General features: G+C 37.4%; 2 protein-coding genes across 5 annotated transcripts in view; one reads left to right on the forward strand and one right to left on the reverse strand.

The window, feature by feature from the left end:
* LOC106812121 (probable ATP-dependent RNA helicase DDX5) overlaps window positions 1-2,477 on the forward strand; it is a 22,933-nt gene extending 20,456 nt beyond the window's left edge. For both annotated transcript variants that reach the window (XM_014815904.1, XM_014815903.1), the window contains exon 14: window positions 1,027-2,477. In XM_014815904.1, the coding sequence (XP_014671390.1) occupies window positions 1,027-1,052 (26 nt within the window). In that variant the 3' untranslated portion in view covers window positions 1,053-2,477. The remainder of the gene's footprint in view (window positions 1-1,026) is intronic.
* Window positions 2,478-3,553: 1,076 nt separating this feature from the next.
* Window positions 3,554-10,284, reverse strand: LOC106812119 (2-oxoglutarate and iron-dependent oxygenase domain-containing protein 3-like). 3 transcript variants are annotated; one of them, XM_014815899.1, is made up of 9 exons: window positions 10,221-10,284; window positions 8,726-8,840; window positions 8,363-8,553; window positions 8,120-8,238; window positions 7,711-7,775; window positions 7,376-7,435; window positions 6,257-6,410; window positions 4,903-5,026; window positions 3,554-4,394 (listed from the first exon to the last, which is right to left on the reverse strand). In XM_014815899.1, exons 2-9 carry the CDS (start codon window positions 8,827-8,829, stop codon window positions 4,246-4,248), a joined length of 966 nt encoding a protein of 321 aa, XP_014671385.1. In that variant the 5' UTR covers window positions 8,830-8,840; window positions 10,221-10,284; the 3' UTR covers window positions 3,554-4,245. The 3 variants fall into 3 exon arrangements, with proteins under 3 accessions (XP_014671385.1, XP_014671386.1, XP_014671387.1); XM_014815900.1 differs by lacking the exon at window positions 10,221-10,284 and adding an exon at window positions 9,486-9,613; XM_014815901.1 differs by lacking the exons at window positions 8,363-8,553; window positions 10,221-10,284 and having other exon boundaries at window positions 8,726-8,836.
* Window positions 10,285-19,566: the final 9,282 nt, after the last annotated feature.

The following is a 19,566-nucleotide window of genomic DNA, read 5'->3' on the forward strand; positions in this document are numbered from 1 at the left end:
TACCCATGTTTGCTGAATTTGTAGAATTACTGATCATATATCAGTATATATATATTATATAAGTATATTAATTTCACAGTTAGCTGCGAAATATTATAGTGAAGATCTATGCTATTATCTATGTGCTAATTAAAGCTGCACATGTAGACAACAGCTGCGGCAGTGCTGTACGCATGCAGGCATGGTGCTGCTGCGTGCATACCTGTACAGGACTCCCTGTAATACGTACATGCAAGTACACATTGTTGAATTGGCACAATTATTGATCATACCATAAGTCGGAATGTTCTCATGATTAGTCGTATTTAGGAAAGCACATTCCAGTTTTTGTGTCTGTCGGTGTATGCGATTAAATAGTGCTGAGTGAAAAGACCGGGGTTAGTTGTATGTCACTTGTGGAAGTGTTGGAGCATTCTTGGCGTGGCGTGTGCAGCTTCCACACAATGGATTCCTGGCATGATCGGTCAATGAAAGTGCTGACCAGTGTATATTGTGCTGGTCAGTATTGGCTTCAGTTGTGATCCACATCAACAGCCGAATGCGCCACAGGCATGAGGTGACCGTGCTTGCACCTATCTGTGACATTGATGGCCTAGTTAAACTCGAGTACCTACATCAGTTCAAGCCTATTCGCTGCAACTGCAGTGCATTTGGCTAGACTTCCCGTACATGAGCTGGGGCGCATTCCGCGTGACCTTGGGCGCATTCCGCGTGACCTTGGGCCTTCACGTTACCAAGTGGTGCAGTGTTGACAGAGTGAGATGAAGCTGGTTGCCGCGCGTAGTAAGTTACGGCGTGGAAGGCGCTCGACTATGTGCAGTGGCCATATCGGTCAATAAGTAGCAGCAGTCTCATGCGAAACAGAAGAGTGGTAAGTATGGCTGTCTCCAGCAAATGGAGTCCGGGGCGAGAGCACTGCATCACGGTAAAGACAGTCACGCGCGCCGCTAGCTATGTACCGAATCGATATGTCACGGCAAGTATGTAGAATGTGGATCATTACAACCGTATCCGTTTCATTGACAGGTTATGCATCAAGCGCGAGGTTTTGATGTGCCGGCCTTATGTAGTGCGTAGTAAGCAGTTCCAAGGAGTGCCACCAGATGGAGCTGGGAGCCAGTTGCCCAGCACCCTGAAGATGGGAGGGGGGCTTGCAGAAGATCTAGTACATTCCCCAAGTTTGACAACGGTTTTTGTAGTCTCAATCTCGTTCACGCTCTTTATAATCACAGTGCTCTGTGCTTCAATAGTTTATTTAGTTAACAGATGGCAGGCCCGTCTTCACATTTTAGTTCAAATTTTTTAATGAACTCGTAGCTGCGATAAGCCAGATTTTTCACAAAATCACAAATTGACAATTTTAATACGAAGCACTATTAACAGTTGTGAGCCATGGGAACTGAATAAAACGTGATAAGAACATGCCATGTTTTATGGCATGTTCTTATACCATTCTTAACTAAAGTATCTTGAAAATGAAATGAACTACTACTACTAATTACTTGACCATTTGAACATGTATGATGATGCTTACAATAGCATAATGTGGCTTATCACAGCTTTAACCTTAACATCAATGATAATTTCTTTGACGTAGTAGTACTACTAGTTTGTTATAGTAACAAAAGTTAAAAATTGCATTCGTGTACTCTCCAGCAGGCTAGTAGCATTTTTATGGCAGGGAAGCGAAGTGGCACGCTTATCTTGGCGAAAGTTTAACAGCAGCATTTTAATATGTTCCCATTTATTTCACATATATTGTATACATTATGGAAATCGCACAAAGTTGAAAGTGTGTGGTTGTCTGACGAGAAATAATAGGGCTGCACAAGAAATGGCCCTAAATACATCTCTGCCCAGTGATTGTACATGTATAAATTGATTTGCTTATCTTAGAGAGGTGCAAATCTGTAACATTTTCGCAGAACTTATGAAGCTATTGTGTGTCCACTGTCACTTGTTCGTTTCAGTGTCTTGCTATATGTTATTAAACTGAATTGCTAAGGTGCACGTAGTCTGCTATTGTTGCTTCAGCCACCTCTTGCACTTTCGTCTCGTTTTACAGTGTCAGGTTTTATCGTTAAATAATGTACGGTTGGCAACATTGAATGGAGTTGTGCAATGGCTCAACAGGTAGAGAGAGGCACGTCGGAATGTGTGCAGCCGCCGGTAATTGCTCGACCAAGTAACGTAAATATTTAAAATTTGTAATATGAAACTACTGAAGCACATTTTGGTTGTTCGTTTAACATTTATTCGTGTCACCGCTTAAAAATTGTAGATTTATGACTGTACAAATTACGAGCTGATGACAGATTTGGTCCCAATAATATCCGGGAAAGTTGATCTAGTTGTACAAAATGATTAACGAAATGTTTGCATGTTGCACTAATTAACATCGTTACTAGCAATCGCGTTGGTGTACTGAAGCCGTAAAATATCTCAATAAATAAAGGTTTAATATTGTGTAAAGTAATGACGTATGTATGTTCTTGATCTAGTTTCGTGGCTTTTATATAATCGGCTTAATTATTTACTGTGAACGTGTGTAAAACCACACCATTCAAAAGCTTGTTACACAATGAAACAATGAGGTACAGTTCAATCATAATGCATTTTTTTAGCTCATCTGACGAAGTCGGATGCAGCTTGTAGAATCGCATGAGCGTTCGTCCGTGATCCGTGTGTCTGTCAACAGTTGGGCACATATCTTAACCACTCAACGTACGGTCACGATATTTGGGATGGGGGGATCGTGAAAAGGACTCGGGGATGACCAATTTGGGGGTTAAAGGTCAAAATGTGTCAACGGAGGGGGAATATTTCCCCCTTACGCCTTAATTTAGGCACAGATCTGAATGGCTCGACCTATGCTCTTAATATTCGGTGTATAGTGTGAGGGGCAGGAAACCCATCACCAGTGCGAAATTGGAGGTCAAAGGGCAGTGGGGGAAAGGTCAGATATCAGACATTTTCTGAGGACATGGCCTAATGGACAGTGAGAAACTTTTTTGTTTCAGCGCTGACCTACCGTTTTTAACACTTTATTGAAAGGACCATGAAATGTGCTTTCCACTGCCGTGCAAAGAGTAAGTATCTGATAACCTGTTGACCCTCAAGAGGAGGGTTAAACATGGATTTGTTGACTGTTAACAAAGGTTTGAACTGTGTTTGATGGTACTTGTGTGATCGTGGAAGACTTAAATTTACTTGAACAACGTTTACGCGCCTTAAATCATGTATGAACTTCATTCTCTATATGAGATTCTGTACGTTGGGAATACAATGTGAATAGCACTTACTCAAACGTCTGTTTTTGATTAAGGCCAACTATAAATAGGCCTACCTCGCAAGTGGGTGGCTGATAGTATAACAGCATATGGGCTAAACGAAGGTAGCAACTAGTTCGGATTATCTATTCCCTGCACCTAGTCTGTATGCACGCCATCTATCGGAACAGAGTGAGAAGAATGTCCCGGCAGGATAGGTCAAATGTACCTCAGATGAGCCCAGTCGCTCTGCGGCTCTTGTTAATTAACAATAAGAATTGTACTCCTGATTGTACTGATATATTAAAGGAATTATTTCATATTAAACAACTGCACAACTGAGACAAATATAGCGAAATATGTTACTGATTACTCCAGTATAAAAATTGCAATGGTTTTTTGGCTGTTATGGTATATAAAATGGCAAATAACAATGTGACACTGCCGTATAGCAACAATTCCCTTGCAATAAGCAACCACCAGACAAAAATGCATCTCGTGTGACGTAGTGGTTCTAGAGAGGTACATCTCTACTGCGTAATTCAAGATGCCATCGAAAAGTACCGGGACGGTGTTGTGAGAATCAAGTGGCATCATCAGGTAACCGTGTCAACGCGATGTAACAGATTTCAATCGTATATTTTTGTGGAAATTACGATGTACGAGTGTTATAAGATATGTTAGCTTTACTTTAGACACTGTTGCACAAGCAATACCAGTAAGTATATTGTTGTGGTAAAAAAATACGAGATTGGTCAGAAAGACAATTATTAAAATAATCATCAACAAACTTAATTATCACAATAATGCAACGATATGATGAAAACTATCCCCTGGTTTCCAAAATATTGTTATAGATGCCATAAATACACGATCATAACAATACATTTTACGACAAACTAAAAACAAATTTCACGCAGGAATGTTCTTTAGCACTAGTAAGCGAATCACTACTTGTGCAAGCCTGAAGGACACCCTAGTCTTGAAATGCCTCCGATGTCGGGTCCCTGATTGCTTGGTCTTTATCACAGGTAAAGGAGACCGTAACTGCATAGCGTGTTCCACTAGTCACCTTCTCCACAAAGTGTGGGTTCTCGGACCCAGACGTGAAGAAAGAGACCCGACCTGAGTTAAACGAGATGCAGTCTATAATCATCTTATTATCAGTAGTGAATAAAAAAATTCGTTTTATTATAAATACATCATAAAAATGTCGTTTTATCATAAATATATTATTATAAAAATTGTTTTTATTCACTCCTTGTCTTACGTACAGTGTACTCTAACTCATCGCCCAACATGTACAGTACAAGTTACACTAATACATAGTGCCAGAGCGACTATGCTAGCCATCTATGTAAGTAAGGCTGAGAGGGTCTATGTCCCCCTGGGTACAGTCCGGTATACCGGAACGTACCCTGGTACTATCTAATATGCCGGACCGTACCTCGCCTACTCCACTAACGAGTCTAGGGAGTCTTATACTATAGTCGCCTACGCCTACTCCCTAACCCTAAGTAACCATATCAAATAGTTACCAGGGTACGTTCCGGTATACCGGACCGTACCCAGGGTACGTTCCGGCAGTACCCTGGGGTTCATAGACTCTATGAGCGTAAGTAAGATTAGTCACCAGTTCTTGGCTCCACAGTTCGGTTTGCATCTGCGTCGTTGAAGATGAAGCGGCCGCCGGTATAGTCGATGTTGTGGTTGGTCAGGTAGAGCAGCGATGTGTAGAAGAACGAACCGTACGTCTCCTGAAGCACGGATTAAAGGCATACTAGGGCTCATAAGGTCTATGTCCCCTAGGGTACTGCCGGAACGTACCCTGGTACTATCTAATATGCTGGACCGTACCTCGCCTACTCCACTAACGAGTCTAGGGAGTCGCCTACACCCTAACCCTCACCCTAACCATATCAAATAGTTACCAGGGTACATTCCGGTATACCGGACCGTACCCAGGGTACGTTCCGGCAGTACCCTGGACGACATAGACCCTATGAACCATACTAAGCCCATTGATTATGCAATGTTGAAGAATGCTAGAGTAACTGGCACCTTGTGTAGTTAATAAGTACATTACCCTATAGCCAAACGCGTATTAGTTTATCCAATATCACTGCTGGTTACATTACAAGCAAGACTTGAAATCGGTTGTTGATATTCATTTACGTGCCGTAAATGTCATCCAGGAGTCAAGCGATAACGTAAACATTTGTGCGGCCCGTATGGTTTGGATGCCAGATGAAATGGAGATGTCAGCGGCAGATGTAACCACAGCCACGGACTAAACATGGAAATGGAGTAAAACACGTACTAATCACGGACGCACATGGACAGCCCTGACAAAAAGTTCCTTATCACGAGCGTCCATGTTTACGAAATCACTGATGATAGCATTGCGTACGGCCGAGCATGTGTGCGAAAATGTCCGGTGCACTATAAATCTGTATCACATCCGCTTCGCTGGCAGCGGGTTGAAACTGTAAACAACTGATTTCTTGGACTGCGGATTTCAATTAGACATTTCTTAGTAACCAGCAGTGATATTGGACAAACTAATACGCATTTGGATATAAGGTTATGTACTTATTAACTACACAAGGTGCCAGTTACTGTGGCATTCGTCAACATTGCATAATCAATGGGCCTAGTATGCCTTTATGATTGAGCGAGGGACCAAGGCTTGTGACGTGCGAGACCAAATTTAGGGATGGGGGTGCCACGCCACCGTGTAAATCTCATGAATTGCGACAACGGGCTAGCGGTTTCGCTCCTCGAGTATCTGACATGTGAGATTTGCAAATTTCATACGCTTCCCGTCGGACCAATTGATAGCAAAACTACGTAAGCCAGTATTAATACTGAAGTAATACGAATATAAACGAAAATTTAGATAACAAAAAGCTACATATCACTATATTCGCCTCTTGTCAATCGTATTGACTCTGCAGATGGTGTGCAGTGGCGCCCCCTGTCCTTACCTTGTCTACGTGTACGTGCCAGTACTCATCGTGGATTGTCTTTGCCGTTGCGTTTGTCATGCGGGAGAAAAACGTCGGCTTTGTAAGGTACAAGTTCTCTTGCAGAATTCCAAACTCCGTTGCGATTGCTTGTCGAATTCGGTTCTTTATCTGTCTGGAATACGAAACATTGTAGAATACACTACCGTGACAACTGCAGAATAATGTTACCACAATTTCAAAGCAAACAATCAGGATATTTAATGTTTATATATAAAGAAACGCAAGATGTAACTTAATAAATGCACATAAAAATCGGCAATCTTTGAAGTAGGTGCTTTTTAGCTCGCCTTGACATCGTCAAGATGAGCTATTGCCATGGGGTGTCGTACGTCCGTCCGTCCATCCGTCCGTCCGTCAACATTTGGCTACAGTCAACGATAACTCAGGAACCGTTTGACCCACATGTTTCAAATTGCATACAGTTGTTACTCCTATGGGAGAGGTTTGAGCGTCCTATTTTGGAGCACGCCAGTCGACCTACTTTCGAGCGACGTCCACTTTTTGGCAAAAATGGAAAGGGCCATAAGTCAGTTCAGGTTCAACGGATTTTGCTCAATTCTGGTATGTGAATGAATAAGGACTGGCCCCAAAACATATCACACGGGTTTTTATACATTTTTTAAATTATGCAAATTAGGTAGATTTGGGCAATTTCACTATGCATTTCAGTGTCTGCCTACGGTCAACGCCATCAGATTGTATGCCAACAGATCTGAACCATTTATTTTCACATCAAAAATTACTCATATATTATCATTATCATGCAAGAGTATATAATGGGAGATATATGCTATATAATGGGAGTTCTCCCATATATACTCCTGCTTTATATATCCCCCCTCCCTCTTCTATCACACCAAAGGTGAGCTACAGTGTCATTGACACGTTCATTTGAGTTGTGGTTGGAGTAACTACACTTCGTTTTGACCAACTTTATTTGTTATTCCTTCTCTTGTCCAGCCTATTGACTGGACCTACATGATGTACAAGCACTGCATGAGAGTTTCCAGGATAATACTAAACCTAGGGGTTCCTTGTGTATTTTGGGATGGCAGTTATACATTTTGTATTACTTACGTGTAAAGTAGGAAGTCATCATCTGTAAATATCTGATCCAATTTCTTCTTCTTTAAATAACTGTAAGTATCAATTGAAGATTTTATACAGATCTATGCATATTTACGCATTATTTGCAAAACAATAGCTTATTGACATTAAAAAGTAGGCTTTAAAATCTTGGTTTTTCTGTATCCAGAATTCTAGACAATATCATATGCAAGACATCAGGAGTGATTAAAAACAAACAACCTTGTTATTATCCACTCCTAAAGACATGAAGCGTCATTCGTCCTGGGATATATAATTTTGTGTATTCACATGTAAACTACTGTCATAACTGAGTTGACCCATACCTGTAAATATTGACAAAACCATTTCCCTTTGACATTGCTCCAGAATGCAGATCCAATATGGATGCCTGAAAACATTTTTTATGTACATTGAACTCATGTATTTTTATTTCATCTGAAAATTGCCAGAAATGCATCATCTTCTTATCTGCCCACTCAACTCCTAGCTCCGTGCACTGAAGATGACCTCACAGAAACTAACGAATGTGCAGTTAGCTATGCAAAGCACTGGATGAACACTGTAGGAAAGGAAAAGGATCTGAAAATTATAATACTACTGCTACTAAAAGCAATCCTGCTAATGAATCATATGCCACAAAGATATATATCAATGTCGTGTCACTAAAGAGAAATGAGAGTCCTTGAAGATAACCCACTAAAAACACTCGGCAATGATCGTGAATGCTCTCACCCCGCCTGTTGAACCACCATAAGACAGCGCACTCTCTACTAATTCAACCAGATGTTCAGCTTCCTTGGATGTGACAAGTCCATCCATCACAACTCTTCCACATCGTTTTGGTGCACAACCTACAAAGACATTGCATATAAAAATCTCATAACACATATATTGTAATTTAGATCTAGGCTCCAGTAATGCATATGAATTATGAATTATCACAAGACCATGATCAACTAGTGTTTATAGTGGTACCTTTATATAACGTTAGGTCATAATCTTTTGAGCAAGGCACTGTCTGTGCTCGTTTGATGACAACTTCCTGTTGTTTCACAAACGTGATTAGTTCTTCTGATCTGCCACTGCACCATAGTGCAATACCGACGACAGACACAATGAATGTCAAACGAATAGCTATGGGTTTACACAAAGCTAGTGTATCATTGCTGAAAAACAAAACACAAGTAATCGATTTTTCCCCCTAACTCAAAAACATTGAGCACAGCCATATCTATACGCATATATATGTAATCAATGTGTCCTGCATTGCACTACAAATAAAACTGCCATGCGTATTAACCAGCACTACTGAAGGAGTGAACATCGTGGTCACCTCACCGTGAAATCCCACATTTCTCAGAGCCTGCATGGTCTAGTGTTGCATTAGACTTGGTAGGTGCCGATGTGCTGTCTAACCCATGTGACTTCCTCTTTGACACCATCACTATTTCAACTATAAAACAAAAGGTGCAAGTGGGTCATATAACAATTAGATAGATACTAGCTCAAATCGTGTAGCACTTCGCCTCTGCAACTAGGTTCTACGAACAACAGTGCTGGTTGTTTAGATGTAGTTGGTCCGAAATGGCCAATAAAATAATGATCAATAAACACCAGGGGTAGAAATTAACTTTTGAACACGGGAGTCCAACGGACTCCCTACCCTCAAAAAGAGGGAGTCCGCAGCAAAATGAGGGAGTCCGCAGTCTGAAGTTCAAAATTAAAGATATTAACAATAACGCATATGCTTATTTTTAAGATTCATGCGGTTGCACATCTGCCAAATTTTAGGCCGTGCTCTGGAACGAACTAGTTAGAATGGCAGAATTTTCAGGGAGTCACATGGACTCTTGCATATGTCACATCAGGGAGTCCGACAGTAAATCAGGGAGTATTTGCCTCCGGACTCCCGTTAATTTCGCACCCTGTAACACTAAATGTATTTACTAATAAAGTCATGATGTTTATCTATATTCTCGTTTGCCTATTAGTATTAATTATTGGTAGTGTCCCGTAAATGCAGTTCAGATGATCCTCTGAAACACAAAATTTTACAGCACGCATATTTACCCGATTTACCTGATTCCACCCCCCTCACCTGTAGGTTTGGAGTGGATCGAAGAGTAGGAAGACTACCGTCTTGTATAAACCCCCATCCTTACATATTCATCCACATGGCTTTTGAACGAGTTAATTGATTTAGCTTGTACTGCTTCTTCTGACAGGTTATTCCAGTGATTTTTTACTCTAAAACTGAAAAAAATATTTCCTTAACTCTAGTCGTGCACGCGGAGTGAGCAATTTGAGGCTATGGCCACGAGTACTGTTGTATTCCGATCTTGTAAAGAATTTTGTAGGGTCATATATGCCATCCTTCACACACTCAGTCACAGAAATATATAGACTGATCTTTCAGTGAGTTTGTACATAATCATTCATTGTGTGTGCGATTAAATTGTTTGTCGTAGAGGAGCATTTGAACTGCATTTACAGGAAATTGCGATAGACAATACATAAACACTGAGAGTTTGGAAGTAAATACAATATGTGTGTATTATTGAAAAGGTGCGATGCCTTGCCTGTGACTGCACAGGTGCGTACACAGCCACTGATGTCGACACTGACAGGTGCATACAGTATAGTCAGTAGGTAGTCAGTACACTGCAGAGTGCAGTGTGTGCACCAACTACAAACATCAACCGTGATAAGGAGCATTGTTAATGCCAAAATGTTATCGTACCAGATATCGGCACCACACTAAGCCCCTTATTACATTATGCAATGTAATAAATGTTATCATCACTGCTTCTTTTAATGAGTAATTTAATTTTACCTTGCAGTTATAAATTCACGACATACTCCAGTAGCTGAGGGACACAACTAGCGCCACCTGTGTTAGGTTGTGGTAAAATTTGAGGGTCTCAGACATAGAAATGTGTAGATACGTTCATGTAGACTGATATAAAACATACTTAGTGCTTATATGATTATCTGATATTATATATTATCAGGGTTAATAATAACAAATTCCTCCTGATATTATATATCTGGTGTTTTATGACATCTATGGCCACGTCACAGTCAGTATTAGAGACACTAGTTAATAATGATAAACATTATTAATTACATATGTGCAATTAAACATAATGATAAACATTATTAACCCCTGGTATATTATAATATAAGTACATAATATCAGGATTCAGGAGTGAATAATAATAATAATAATAATATAATAATAATTAATCTATTATTATTCACTCCTGATAAAATCATATTATATAGTATATATGTAATAATGTAATATAATATAATATAGTATATATAATAATTATAGTAACATAATAATTATAATAATTTAATATAGTCTATTAATATATATAATAATATATAGTTTAACTAGTATATAATCTCTGACAGACCCCGGGCTGAGAACAATATTATATATAATATATTGTTCTCAGTCCCCGGGCGGTCGCGAGCGGGAGTTCAAGGGTTGCGAGATATCTGCCCTGAACTAATTAAGATTTATAAATTTCCGAGAATGGCTAGACTTTCAGTTTTAAGTTTTACTAGCTGTGCATAGGAGGTCAACTTTAAATGTCAGTAGTTGGCAGCTGTCTAGCATCGTAAAGTGTGGATTGTGTGTGCATTTTAGGGTATATATAATTCTGTGAACGCCGCCACGAGAGCGGCTGTCATATCTCAATAAGCGTGGCAGTGACGCAGATGGGGTCGTTGTCGTATCCGGTACTACAGATATGTACCCGAGATAGTTTTAAGTTGTTTAGCATTATGTTTATATTTTTATATGAGGTATGTTTAAGGTTAGGGTCACCGGTTAGAATTAGGGCTAGGGTTAGGGCTAGGGTTAGGGTTTATGGTTAGGGTACACTTCTGTAGTACAAGTCTGGTACACTTTGTGTATACATATATGTATACCTCGGGTACATATCTGCAGTACCTGATACGACAACGACCCCTTCAGCGGCAGTAACCCAGTGCATGCATGATGCAGTTGGCGGGGTCTCTGGCAAAACTGTGGTGAGAAACATTGGTCTGGGTGTCCCCGACTAGTGTAGCTCTAATAAAAACTAAATCAGTGAATAGATGGAGATTTACTTCCCATGATGTGACATATGCAGCAGCATGTCAACACTTTCTCGAGTAAATATGATGATAATTTGTTCAAAGGATAATTTGATTGCAAAGTACGCATACCCATCAGTAGTTTTAAATGAAAGAAGTAGGTTAAATTAGAGAGAAGATGACGTAAATTTAGGTTATAAAAGACAGCGCAAATGCTCGCCTTAAGCAACTTGATATCAAAAATCATGTCCGATGTCTCCGGTGTCTCTGGCTCAACTAACAATAATAAAATTTCAATCAGATAATACAGGGGCGTAGCCAGGGTTGATTCCAGGCATTCCGGAATCTTTCCTGCATGTTTGTATCAAAATAGCGCATATCTAATACAGTATGTATATAAAAGGATGAAACGAAAATTTTAACGAAGTTTTATTAGTATATAGTAGGTTTGGAATCCCCCCTCTTGAAAGGAATTTCCCCTCTTGGAAGGAATCCCCCCTCTTGGAAGGAATCCCCCCTCTTGGAAGGAATCCCCCCTCTTGGAAGGAATCTCCCTCTTGGAAGGAATCCCCACTCTTGGAAGGAATCCCCCCTCTTGGAAGGAATCCCCCCTCTTGGAAGGAATCCTCCCTCTTGGAAAGGCTGGCTACGCCCCTGTAATAGATAGTCATATATGTGTTCGACGTGACATATGCAGCTGTATGTACAGCAGTTATACAGCGAATGAAGTGGAATTTTAGTGAAATTATACTTTTAATTCAGGGACCCATTTACCCCCAGTGGTCACATCTTCATCTTCATCTTCATCAGAATCTCTTTCTAGTCGAACCAAACATGGTAACACATTTTCCTGTTTCATAGCGGGATATTTGTGTTCGCGCATGCCCAGTATCTGCAAGATCAAATATTATTTTGTTAAAATTATAGTTTTAAAAGAGAGTAACTAATCATCGTAGTAGCCTGTTATCAAATATAAATCCCGATGACGATTCAAGCTGGCCCCGGTTGACGTAAGAGCAACAAATTCAAATCAGCCAACAGATGGCAGTATATGTCCTACGTGACATATGCAACTGTATGTTCAATCTTTATCAAATGAATAAAGCTACATTATCCTTGAAATTATTATTAAATTTAGACAGCACATGTGTGCACATATGTATGCACAGTATCTGCCAAGCAAAATATATTGTTTTGCTGAAAATATAGTTTACAACGAGCGAGAGAGAGTGAGAGCGCGCGCGCGAGAGAGAGAGAGAGAGAGAGAGATAATTGAATTTATTATAGATCAATTATATTATTTTATTATTATATACTTTATTTATTATTATTATTATTATTATTATTATTTAATAGTTAATTATAATTATTTAATTATTATGTATTTTATTATTATTATTATTATTATTTAGTTATTACATTATATATTATATTAATATTATATCATTATATTATCATATTAGTATTAGTGCTATGGTGGCTCACTGCGCGTTTACGGTCCGGCGGGAGAATTCCACCGAAGCACAGTTTCCGCGGTTCGTAGGATTTGTGTGCTAACCGCCTGGAAATCTTTAGAGCAGGATTTTCGGGGCCGATAAATAATCTGTGACCCTTCATTTTGAGCCTCTTTTGTTGGGACATCTTCGGTTATCCTTCCGAGCGTACGAACCGAGTAAGGCCCTACTACGGGAACCGCCCTGCCCTATATCATCATAATGCCTCTCCGTCTTACTGACGGGTAGGTCTGAGGCTCCAACACATACACACGCACGCACTACGCACCGCAACTGCGGACGCAACGGCCGCAGCGCGACGCAGGGCATACGCACACGCATCAACGCACAAAACATATCAACAAACGCAGTCACACAGCGCCGCGCGCACGAACACACATCACACATAGCGCACGCACGTTCTCCACAGTGGGTGTTCACGCACCGACGCACTTCACGCACGCACGTCACGGCACGCACGCCACGCACGCACACACACATACACTACACACACACACACCACACACACACACACACACACACCGCCACTCATACATAGCATACATACATACATACATACATAACATAACAACATACATACATACATACATACATACATACATTACATACTATAACACACATTACACTACATACATCATTAAACATACATACATACATACATCATACATACCATAGCATACATATATAAATACAATACATACAGTAGCATACATACATACATACATACATACATACATACATACATACATACATACATCACATTACTCATACATATCATAGCATACATACATACATACATACATTACAACACTACATACATACAATACAACATATACCATAACATATGATACATACATACATACCAAGAGCTAATATACCTAAGTGTACAACGAAAAACGGGATAATAGTGTCTATTGTCACGACGCAACATTTTTAGCTCTTGCCTGCGACTTATAATCAATTTCATGGTATCCGGCATTAAGCAGAATTCTTTGCTCGTCTAAAACAAAAACGAACCGCTTTCAATAGAACTCCTAGCGCGGAGATATCGGCTCCTAAACCTCCCCTCCACATGCCAAACGCCGGCCTCGACATCACACTTTCTCGTCCCATCCTTCAACGCGCTTAAGACGTGCTTCGTGAGAGTTCGTTTTTTTCTCGCCCATAATTTTATGAATGATTTCTCGGGTGCAGGCTGCCATGAGGGTGGAGCGTGACATTTCGGGGCATCGCCTATGCCCTTATCTCGCGCATTATTTCTAGCACGGCTAATGCCCGTCATGATGGAGGCCGCAATGTTTCTTTCTAATATAGTCTCTACAAGCAGCTAGTAAGAGTAGCAAATTTGGGCATGTGACATCAAATTACAGCGTCCAAGCGGTGACGGAATCCGATAGCCAAATGCTTAACGCGTGAAGGATCGGGGACAGTAAGTCGATTCGAGCCGCGTTTGGCATGGTGGGAGGGGAGGTTTGAGGAAGGTTCGCGATGAGGCGGTGCCGCCTAGGGTATGCCGTGATTACAAGGCGGTTGGTCTTGGTTTAGTCAGAGCAAGAAGCAATCTGCTTTTAAATGCAAATACCATGAAATTATTACTAGACCTCGCGAGGCAAAGTAGAATAATTTGTCGTGAAATAGCACTATTTTCCCGTTTGTCGCGTTTGTACACTCAGGTATTATTACTCTTGCACTAACATACAACCATACATACTAACCATCACATCACTACATACATACATACCATACCAACATACCCCACCTGTACATACCTCAACATACCAGTACATACCATGCCACTACCATACATCAACCATACAACACTACATACATAACATACACTACACTACATACCATACCCAGTACATACAATACATACATACATACCATACATCATACCATACATACATACACTACATACAACATAACATACTAATAGCATACCACTCACTCACACACCGATACATACATACATACATACATACATACATACAACATACATACATCATACACTACATCACACTACCAAATACATACCATACATAACTCACCACTACATCACATACCATCACCACTAACATCCCACTACACTACCTACATACACTACATCACCATACCCACTACCTTACTTACACTATCCACTATCATACCATTACCATACACTACCATACATACAACCATACATACCATAACCATACATTACCATACCATACCAACATAACACAATACGATACATCACATACATAGCATACATACATAGAAAAAAAAAAAAACAACATCATTACATACTATACAATACAACATACATACATCACATAATCATACATATCATACATACATACATACATTACATACACTACATACATACATACCATACATACATACAAATACATACATAACAGTACATACATACATACATAGCATAGCATAACATACATACATACATACATATCCATATAATAATACATTACATACATACATAAATACAATACATACATAGCATACATAGCATACATACATACATACATACATACATTACATACATACATACATACATACCATACATAATACAATACATACATACATACATACATACATACATACATACATACACACATACATACATACATACATACATACATAACATACATACCATACATACATACATACATACATACATCGATACATGCATACATACATACATACATACCACATACATACATACATCCTATACATACATACATACATACATACATACATACATCACTAATACATACATACAGTACATACATACATACATACATAACATACACTACATACAATACATACATACATACGATACATACATACACTACATACATACATACATAATTACATACATACAACATAGCATACCATACTTACATACATACAACATACATACATACACATAGCATAATACATCATACATACATACATACATACATACATACATACACATACTACATATCATTACATACATACAATACAACAACATACATACCATACATACATAACATACATACAACTATACAGTAGCGAGTGGACGAGTAATACATGACATGGAGAGTACATGACATACAGAGCAGATACATTACGATGACATACAGTACATACAGAGCAGACAGAGTACATGAGATACATAACAGTACATAGCATACATACATGTACGAGTACATACATACAGACAGTACATACAGGACATACGAGGTACATGACAGACATGACAGTGAGGCAGTAGAGTACATACAGTACATGAGCATCGAGTACATGAAATACATACATAGAGTTACATACATTACATACATAACATACATACTATCATACATACATAGCATACATACTAATACAGTACATACATACATACATACATACATACAACATTACATACATACATACATACATACATACACTACATACATACATACATACATACATACATACATACATACATACATACATACATATCATACATACATACATACATACAGACATACATACCATACATACAATACGATACATACATGACATAATACATACATACAGATACGTACATACATGACTACACACATACATACATAGCATACATACATACATACATACATAACATAACATACATACATACATATCATACTATCATACATACATACATACATACAATACAACATACATACATACATACATACATACTATACATACATACATACCATACATACATAACATAACCTACAAACATTAACATAAAACATACATAACATAACATACATACATAAAGCATAATACATACATACATACATACAATACATACATACATACCATACAACATACATACATAACATACATTACATACATACATACATACTAATACATACATACATACATACATACATACATAATACATACATACATACATTACATGACATACAGAGCATACATACATACATACATACATACATACATACATACATACATACATTACATACATACATACATACAACAATACATACATACATACAATACATATCATACTACGATACATACATCCATACATACATACAACATACATAATACACTACAATACAATACATACAATACATACCATACATACATCACATCACATACATACATACATACATACATACATACATACAATACATACAATCACATACATACATCACATACATACATAGGAAAGAAAAAAAAATACATACATACATACATACATACATACATACAACATACATAAATCATACATAAGCATACATAACTCATACATACTACATACATACATTAATACATACATACAACAATACAACATACCATACATATAAACATACATACATACATACATACATACATACATACATACCACAGTACCATACATATCATACATTACATACAATACATACATACATACATACATCATACATACATACATACATACATACATACATACATACATACCATACATACATACATACATACATACATACATACATACATACATACATACAACATACATACATACATACATACAGTACATACATACATACATACATAGCATAATACATACATTACATACATAACATACAATACAATACATACATAACATACATACATACATACATACATCATAACATACATACATACATACAACATACATACATACATACATACATACATACATACATACATACAACATACAGCATACATCATACATACAATCATACATAACATACATACATACATACATACATACATACATAGCATACATACATACTACAACATACATACATACATACATACATACATACATACATCTACATACATACATATACATACATACAATACATACATAATACATACATAATACATACATACATACATACACATACATACATACATACATACATACATACATACATACCATACATACATACATACATACATACATACATACATACCATATCATACATACATACATTACATACTACATACATACTACATACATTACAACATACAGTACATACATACATACATACATAAACATACTAACATACATACATACATACATACATACATACAATACATACATAACATACATACATACATATCATACATACATACATACATACATACATACATACATCATACATACATACATACATACATACATACATACATACATACTACTACATTACATACATACATACATACATACATACCAAACTACATACATACAAAATACATACATACATACATACATACATACATACATACATACATACATACATACACATACATACAATACATACATAGCATACATACATACTACATACATACATACATACTACATACATACATACATACATACATACATACATACATACATACATACAGTACTACATACTACATACTATACATACATACATACATACATACATACATAACATACATACATACATACATACATACATACATACATCTACAATACAATACATAATACATACTATACATACATACATACAACATAATACATACATACATACATACATACATACATACATACATACATAACATACATACATACATACATACATACATACTACATACATACATACATACATACATACACTACATACATACATACATACATACATACATACATACAATACATACATACATACATACATACATACAACTACATACATACATACATACATACATACATACATACATACATACATACATACATACATACATACATACATACATACATAACATACATACATACATACATACATACATACTGCATCATAAAACATACATAACATACATACATACATTACATACATACATACAACATACATACATACTAAAAATAACATACATACTACATACATACCTACATACATACAATCACATACATTACATACAGTAACAGTACATACATAGCAATACATACATACATACATACATACATACAATACATGACAGTACATACAACATACATACGATACATACATACCATCCACATACATATCATACATCCGCATACATACATACATACATACATACATACATACATTACATAATACAATACATACATACATACATACAGTTACATACATACATACATCACAACATACATACATTACATACATACATACATACATACATACATACATTACATTACAAGTACATACATACATACATACAGTACATATCATACATTACCATACATACTATACATAACAATACATACCATACAACACTACATGAGAGAGAGGAGATATCATGGAGCATACATACATAGCAGTACATACATACAAGCGATAGCATACATGACATGACAGACAGTACATACAGTAGGAGATACTAGCCACTGACATACAATTACCGATACATACATACCATAGCCTACAACAATACATACATAAATACGGAGAGCAGAGCATACAGGACATAAATAGCATTAGCATACAGTACATTGAATCAAACATAGCAACACGGAGCAGGAGAGAGGGACAGGAGAGAGAGGTAGCATAGCAGATCATACAT

This window comes from Priapulus caudatus, unplaced genomic scaffold, assembly GCF_000485595.1.
Source record: "Priapulus caudatus unplaced genomic scaffold, Priapulus_caudatus-5.0.1 Scaffold609, whole genome shotgun sequence".
Lineage (NCBI taxonomy): Eukaryota > Metazoa > Priapulida > Priapulimorpha > Priapulimorphida > Priapulidae > Priapulus > Priapulus caudatus.

Bases quoted from the DNA above. Each gene is read 5' to 3' on its own strand.
- LOC106812119 (XM_014815899.1), bottom strand. From the start codon at position 8,829: ATGGTGTCAAAGAGGAAGTCACATGGGTTAGACAGCACATCGGCACCT. The intron at 7,776-8,119 runs GTGAGAGCATTC...AAATGTTTTCAG, and splicing joins ATGGTGGTTCAACAGGCGGG to GCATCCATATTGGATCTGCA. The intron at 5,027-6,256 runs GTAAGGACAGGG...TCCGTGCTTCAG, and splicing joins GGCACGTACACGTAGACAAG to GAGACGTACGGTTCGTTCTT.